Genomic DNA, 8398 nt, shown 5'->3' on the forward strand with positions numbered 1-8398 from the left:
GATGGGCGTCTTCAGTAGTCCAGTTATTTAAAATTTAAAAAAAACTTAAATCATGGCACTTCAAAGGTCTTAGCGTCCTTTCTAATAAGGTCCATTGTAAAGTCGATCAACTGTTGGTTCAGAGAGTCCATATCAAAAGATTTTGGAGTAGTGTTGTCCCGAACGGAACATGAAGTCACACTCCCTCTCACGCTCACTTATTTGTTGTGATCCGAGCTTCTCTGTTCTTTGTTTTGACAGCCAGTCCAGCTGTGCGTTTACATTACTCATGTGAGTCCCCTCATGTGAAACCTTTGGCACTCCCCACGTTTATAAAGAAAAACAACTTGAGCTCCAATCATCAGTGACTTAAATCATCATCTGGTGCCTCTGGTTGTGTGTTTACAGGCTGCCTTCATCAGGGTTTAATAAAAATAATTTCATAACACTATTCTTTTCTCCTAAATTCTTTCATCCTTTTACTAACTCTTCCCTTCCTTCCAGTCTGTCTTTGTTTGCTTTTTCTCTCTTTTCTCATCCTACAACCTTTCTCGTCATCCCTGACTGTCTTAAATGAGAAGGATTAGAAGTGAATGCTGGCCCCCTGAGGCCAAGAGCCACATTACAAGGACATGCCCTCTTGAGAACAAAGGGGATAAAATCATTGTGTATAATGGCAGATATGTAGGTTAGGGTTGGGTGGGCATACAAACGGTCAAAAAAGGTATGAAGATACATTACATGAATGAGATTCTCTGCGTTTGGTCTGGGCCAGTTATTATAAGTTCTGATAATTATACTATAAGAAGACAAGATCAACTTATTAGTGAAAGGTCGCAACATCAGAAAATGTCCCTTTTCAAAGAACTATTTTTAATGCTTAATTTTGTCATCAACATCATTTGGTTGGTCTGAAAAAAAGCCTTCACAATATGGGAAAATCTGTATTGTGTGAAAACATTGATATTGATAATAATTCATCCATTCATTCTGTATTTTTCACTCTGCATAAACAATTTCCAAAATAATTTTGACACTAAATCTAAAAATTCAAAACTATATGGATGATCCTGCAAAGAGTTCTTATCACTCCCTTTGCTTCGCTCCACTGCTTCTGCGTCAGTATTGCCAGTGGATTCAGCATCTCCTTCACCCCAGTTCCACCTTTAGACTCTGAAAGGGAGTTATACTTTTTTTTTCATGGCTCTTTTGCTTATGATTGGAAAAGCCAAAGGGCAGCCATGTTCGGTCAACTAAACAGATTGAAAACAAATCCAAACCAAGCCCCGCTGCAGGCCCCTGCTTCTTAACCTAAAACAAACACACGCACACTGACCAGTCTGTACGTGCCTGCTAACAGAAATCCCCCTCTTCCTTCTCTTCCTTCACACATGGCTGCAGTGAGTGAGTGAGACATCCATGACAAAATCTGTGTTTTTCTGACCCTTTACTCCAGAACATTCTCCACAGAGGTGTTGGAGCTTCCAGTGGGACGTGTACTAACCAGCCTTTGACAAGGCAAACAGCTACACAGCAAATATGTGTGAAACAAGATATTCCTCGACAATCTTGCCAAACATCACTCATAAAACAAGAGCAAAAGACGAGGGAGGAGTAGTTCTTGTGGATGGACTGCTGACTGTTCTCTGCTGCTCCGGGTATATATGTATGCAACAAGTAATCCATTATAATTGATTAACTTAAAACAACTGATTTCATAATGGGTTAATTGGGCCTGTTGTAATACACCTGACACTCTGGCGATGTCTCCTGAAGTGGGGGCAGGAAACCAGCCATGTTGTGCCTTTTGTAGCTCACGTAACAAGACCGTCTGCTGAATATTAGCTTTTTAAAAGAGGCAAACACTGTTAATGAAACAGAAGAGACAAGTGTATGACCCAAGTCATCCAAAATGTTGGAACACTTCACATTAAAGCCTTCAAAGAAGACCATAAGCAGCAAAATGTGCAAAGATGATTTAACATATGGCAGAAGTACAACATCACTGTGGTATGAACCTGAGCAAAAAAAACACGTTGGAGCAATTCTACTTCTGTGGACACTTAAGCCTTTTTACATTTTATCAGTGTCTCCGCAACTGTCTGTCCTACGTTGTGTGCGTATGTTCAGCCCAAGTAGAGTGAGCTAATCTAATCAATTGCAGGAAACACATTTCAGGGTCTTGAACCAAACAACTGGACAGGAAACTGGGCTCTAATCTGAGCTGATGGGAAAGACAAACTAGTGGGTTGCAAGAGATACAAACTGCAGCACAGAGGATGATCCCTTACAAAAAGATACAACAGGATGTTTCCTCCAGCTGCAGTTTTTGAATGTGCTGAATAATCCAAATGCCTTGAGTGCTCAAAAAAGGGAAAGGGATCTGCTGAATATATTGATCAATCTATAGAAATTAAAGTATAAATAAATAATCCCACTGATGTTTTCACTTGTGTGTGAACATCTAAATTGTACTTTTTGTTTTTTTCCTTACCCTCAAATGGGCTGTTTATATTTGTATACTTTATATTTACACCTCGAGTGGGTCCTCTCTACAGGGGCCAGCATGTTTTTTTTTAGAGTAGCCCAGATTGGACAAGCTAAACACCTTTTGAGTTTTTATGACAGCTATAGGATTCCACAGGTTCTCTTTCATGTTTGGAAGAGGAGTGTGAGGGGTATTCAGCTGCAACACGCTAACTTTACCACTAGATGTCACTATATTCTCTACACTGGACCTTTACAAAGAGGATTTAGAAAAAAGTAGTAAGTCAAAGAAGCAAAGTCATTCCATTTCATGGTTCTACCGCCCATTATCAAAGTTGTTCTATTTAGAAAAAAGGAGATGTAAAGTTGACCATCAGTTTAACTAAACCATCTCTTTACTTACTGTTCTAAGCCCTTAATGAGAAAGCTCCATCATAGCTTAAAGAGCTCATGGTAGCGTGAATGTGGGTAAGCTAGGACATTGGGAAATGTGGGACACCTCAGCTTCAGTCTGTTAATTTCTTATTCTAACAAAATCACAATCTATTCAACAGGATCTTTATAACAGGTAAGCATGGTTATCATGTGACTAAATCCTTATACTTCATGAGAGTGATATCACAAAAATGTAAAGGGTAAATGTCAATCAGAAGCTCCCCTTGTAAATACATGAAAAGGTTAGTGACATGAAATTAACGTTAAGGATACAAATCTTTCATAAATTAGACAATGTTGCTAATTGTTATCGAATTATGTTTGTGATGTATTCAAGTAAAAAAAATCCAGTGAGTTGTTGAAAATGTTGTATTCTCCAAACATTTCAGTTCTCCCACTTTATCAAATATGATGATAATGTGGGACACCATGCTTTGGGTAATCTGGGGTCATTTAAATTCTCTAAATGGGGAACTTCCTGAAGTAAAGAGATGTAGCATATGGTCTGCAGTTTTCAGTTGTAAGTTAAATACAGTCTGCCTCTGTCTATTCAAACTGATGAATATGAGGGGCAATTTGGGGTTCAGTATCTTGCCAAGGCACACTTGAGCATGCAGGTGTGGAAGACTGGGATTGAACATTGGCCCTTGTGGCTAGAGGACAACCGCTCAACCCACTCAGCCACAACCACCGAAACATTTTAATATTGAGCCTGGCATGCGTAAATCAAGATGATTTTTTAAAGCCCAATACAAATGTCCCAGATTACAAAGTGACCTGTCCCAAATCATCAAATTCAAGCAGAAATATTTTTTTGGGTACAAAGAACACACATAGCTGTATCATGTCTCCTCTGGGTATTCTGTCTTTGGTGTGGTTAGAAAACATTTTAAGGATTACATAATGGCATAATATGTTTATCTAATAATAATGAAAAATCGTAGAAGTCAATGTTGCAAAAAATTTCCTAGATACCTGAATTCACCCTACTTTATAATCCCGGAACATATTTCACTCTCAAAATACAGGTTTACCTATGCTCCTAGTCTCTGTAAACATCACCATACTTTTTTTTTTCTCTCCCCTGCACTTTTCCTCACTGTCCTCATTGCCCAGGTCTCCAGAGCAACAGCATCCAGATCTGACATTACTACTAAATTAGCCTTATAGAAAGCAACAAGTGTATTTCTTGGCCAACATACAAAAATTGTGACCAAATTCAAGTGATAAGAGTCAAACAAGATGCAGACTTAGACATCTGAATGAATCGGACTGTATTGCTTTTCAGATCAAAAAGGTCAACATTAATAAAAGAGCACAGAAGAGCTGAATAAAATGAGTCAAGACAATGCTGTTGTTTGTTCGTGGTGTCTGGACGCTGCATATTTACAATCATTACTGGCAGTCATGCATGGAATACTGAGGTGAACAGATGGGGGAATGCAAAACCACAGAAGCAAGATGTGGAATATGGAAAGAGAGATAAGAAAGCTTTGCAAATATGGGGAAGATTTGAGTCGGATATGAAGAGGGAATGATAATCTATGTGATGAGGGAAACAAAGACAACCATACTCATGTGTGTGAATTACAGTATACAGAATTGCCTGGTATGGTTGGATTCTTACAGTCTTATTACGACTGATAAAATGAATTATACAAAATGTAACTGAGAACAATTTCAAGGTGATTGTGTTTGTGTGTGTGCGTGTCACTCTTTTTCTGCATTGCAATCTTCTACTGTTTGACTCTGTGCATTTCTCCTGAGGCAGAGGAGGACAGTCGAGGAAAGGGCCCCTGAGCTGCTTCAATGTTTTCATAATTTTTTCCTTTTCCTTTTCAACCATCTAAGTTAATTACTGGGTCGAACAAAACAATAATTCCAAAGTGCCCACCCATTATGGCACATTAGACTGTTAATAACACAGTGAACACAGATGGCTGCCACCAAAGTTCAAACTCATCTTCACCTGACACATACATCAAGAGTGTAGTAGCATGAAAGTAGACAACCTAAAAGTAGTCAAAAAGACAGACATTAATTAATTTCTATGTGGCCGAGCCTGAGTCTGTTATTGTGATATTGTGCATTCTGACTTGTTGTTAAAACCTGAGACTTCCTGGCAGTTTTTGTCCAGAACAAATTACACATTAAACAAAATGCATACTCACAAGACTTGTTTATCGCTCTGACTGTCAAGTGAGCCTAGTTGGGAGTCAGAGAGAAAGAAGCCACCCTCTTTTATCCCTCTTTCATCTCATAGGAACTTGACTAATTCCATAATGACATTGGAAGACGGAGGGGAAAGTCCCCAAAGGTGCCGAAAACAGATGCTGTTTGTTTTCTGAATCTGCAGTCAACAACGTTCTAATATAAGAATCCAGGCATGTGATCAGACTAAACCAAAGTTGGACAAGAGCTAGGCAGAACATCTCACTATTCCATCGAACTGACATTATATATATAGAAATGAGATCCATTAATGAAATGAATTGAAAATCATGTCAGTAATACAACAGTCACAAGTGTGCATTTCTTGTTTTGGGCAGGGCAGAGTCAGTCAATACAAGAAACCGTTCAGTAGGTGTTGCAGCTGTGCTCATCTGAAAACCTTGACTTTTCTACACCAACATAAAAACAGAAGGAAGCTCTGTCATCATTTGCTAAACACACCCCCATTCACAAAATGGAACACTCTTCCATGTCCCTCAAGTCGGAGTTTCCAGGCACCAACAGCTTTTACTGAAGCATGTGCAGACAGATGGATGCTTGTTATGTGCAGTATTTAGTAGTACGCTGGCAAAATAACATTTATGTAGAACGCACTGCAAATGTTTTTTTTTCTCCTCAAAGGTATTTGTACATATTACAAAATTAATTTCCCATCACTACAAGTGGATAATGTTGTAGGCTACTGAAAGATCTGATATTTTGGTCGAAAATTAAATACTATATGTTGTCAATGATCAGTTTACTGATACAGTCAATAGCAATGGCCTTGTTCACAGATGATCTCATTACAAACTCGTTTGAAAGACCGTCAACTCAACTGAAATCCCTGACATTTATTGCAGGGCTATTCAATAACAAATTCAGAGGGTTCCAGATAGTGAAAATGTCCTCAAGCAAATGTCTCCACCATCATAATGTCTTATTGATATATATAAGATATATGTAATAGAAAGCTTTTTCAAAAAATGTGCATCTTTAAATAAAGTGCTTGATTTCAGATAATGTAAATTTGTGAACATTTTTTCAATTTTTTTTCTTTTTTTGTCAACTCAATTTCAGTCTCAACCAGTTTTTTATGGTTCCAACTAATTGTTGTAACCGCTTTATCACCTGCTTTTCTTTGTCCTGCCAGGGTTCGAAATCTGGGTTGTAATTGTGTATAGAGTTGTTTCAAATTGATGCTTTTGACAATCGCCACTCTTAGCTAGAGATTTTCCAATACCACTTTTTACCCTCCCGATACTGATTCCAATACCTAAACTTTGCAAATCAGTCAATACTAAGTTAAGTGGTAGTGGTTTTCTCACACACTATCTTTGTGAAATAAAATTAAGAGAGACAAGGCATAAAGAGACATATACAGTACTTGCTTGAGGGGCCAAAGAAATACTCTCTGGCTCCTAGCATTTGCATACACATGGTTTCAATATGCAATCGTTTTGAGGTCTAGTTTAACACCACAGATCTTGTTATTAGATGGCTGAAGTATGTGTTTTCTGGTCTTGTTGATGCAGTGCTCACAAACCCAGACAAAAACACACAAGCACGCATAAAGTTGACTATAACTTTAAGTAACAATTCTGTTATTTACCTACCACTAGAATCTGTTCAGCCCTAAGGGATTGTCTCATGAATAACCACACATACACAAACCCAGCACTAAGCACTTTGCAAAGATCATCTTACCTTCATGATTCTTCTTCCAGTTTTTCCTAGAGGGCATTGGCATGGTTACAGCAGGGCAACCGATTGTAGATGACAACCAACCATTGCCTGGGCCTGTTGGGAGCTGGGTCACTGTTGCTTGCGTTTTGTCAGTGGCTGCAAGCTGAGAGAAGGAAGCGATCCTCTGTAGGATTGAGCCAACACTATCTCTGGTATCACATGCACAATTCTCCAAAGACTGAGTGGCTCTTGGGCTGGAGGGGCTTGACAAGCTGCAAGGGCTAGGTAGGATGGCGACCATCTGAACAGGTTGGGGCCCTGTGAAAACCTCCAGCTTCGGGCTCTGGCTTGGCGTAAGGGGCACTCGGGAGCAACTCATCTCTGGGTCGGGAACTGAGCCCTGTAAAGGTTTTGGATAACATGGGGAGAAAAGCAATAGGGGATTGTGCTGGGATAGGGGCAGAGTGTCAGAAGTACTGTCCAGGCTGTTGAGAGAGGCTGAAGGGCTGGCGGAAGTGGGTGGAGGGCTGGTGTGGTGGGGGATGCCCCCTGTACTCCTTAGAGTAGTTTTGGGGTTCATGGATCCTGCTTGAGCCTTGGCAGGAGATATGGAGGTGCTGCTTACCAAGCTGTCCAAATCCAAGGGAAACTTGTTGAGACGCGGTATCTCTTTGACCTTAGGCTGGGGAGACTTGAGGACCTTGGGGACCACAACAGAAGTGTCATTATGACAATGACCATTCCGGTTGGCATTTGCATTGGCATTACTCAACCCTCGAGACACCTGGCCTCCAGCCACCATTCCTCCTCTTCCATCACAAATTTGGACGTCTAAGGTTGGCATGGAGCCAAGGTTCGTCCCCCGAGGATGTGGAACACCCAGCATCATCCCTGACCCACGGTCCATCTCGGTGTGGAAAACACTCCCATGGGAGGAGAACTTCTTCATTCTATAATTGCTTACCAAGTTGGCCACTCCACCTAGTTGCTGTTGTGGGGGTTGGGTTTGGTGGTACTCTCTCTGAGGTGGAGGGCTAGGATATGACCCTAGTTTGTTAAGAGGCAGGGCAACCCCACCACCCCCAGAGTACTCCAGGCTGGAAGAGGAGCTGTGAAGACTGTCGTTGTCACTACCGGGCCCAGAAAACATGGAGTAGCTTTTAGGATTTAACTTGCTCTGGAAGGATGAGGCTCTGGCCACAGAGGAGCCATTATGGTGGACGGCGGGCTTGTTCATTGTTCCTCGGTTGAAGGAGAAGCTGTTAACTACTGTACGAGACTTGAGAACAGTGCTGGGATTGCAATGCAGGCTTGTGCAGGAGTGGTGGGCTGTAGAGTCTAAGGTGTTGTTGTTGAAGGCTAATGAAGAGGACTGGCCATCTCCACATATCCCCTCAGTGGCTTTATTGTGGTTAAGGAAGAAATGCGAGGAAGGGTGAGAAATGGGTGAGGAGATAGGGGAAGCTGAGGAGAAGGACGGTATGTCATCCACTTCTTCGATTTCAAAGGATCTCTTCAGTGCTGCAGGTGTGAAGAATAAAAAAACACAAGTCATTAGGCAGATTTAACAGTTGAACTAAAACCTGCACACATTATTGTG

General features: G+C 40.7%; 1 protein-coding gene across 1 annotated transcript in view; it reads right to left on the reverse strand.

Annotated features, from left to right (window-relative positions):
• Positions 1-6882, reverse strand: part of septin12 (septin 12) — a 45774-nt gene extending 38892 nt beyond the window's left edge. Inside the window, exon 1 of the mRNA XM_061089763.1 lies at positions 6820-6882. Coding sequence (XP_060945746.1) covers positions 6820-6862 — 43 coding nt within the window. The 5' untranslated portion in view covers positions 6863-6882. The remainder of the gene's footprint in view (positions 1-6819) is intronic.
• Positions 6883-8398: the final 1516 nt, after the last annotated feature.

The sequence above is a fragment of the Limanda limanda genome, chromosome 17 (assembly GCF_963576545.1).
Source record: "Limanda limanda chromosome 17, fLimLim1.1, whole genome shotgun sequence".
NCBI classification, from domain to species: Eukaryota; Metazoa; Chordata; class Actinopteri; order Pleuronectiformes; family Pleuronectidae; genus Limanda; species Limanda limanda.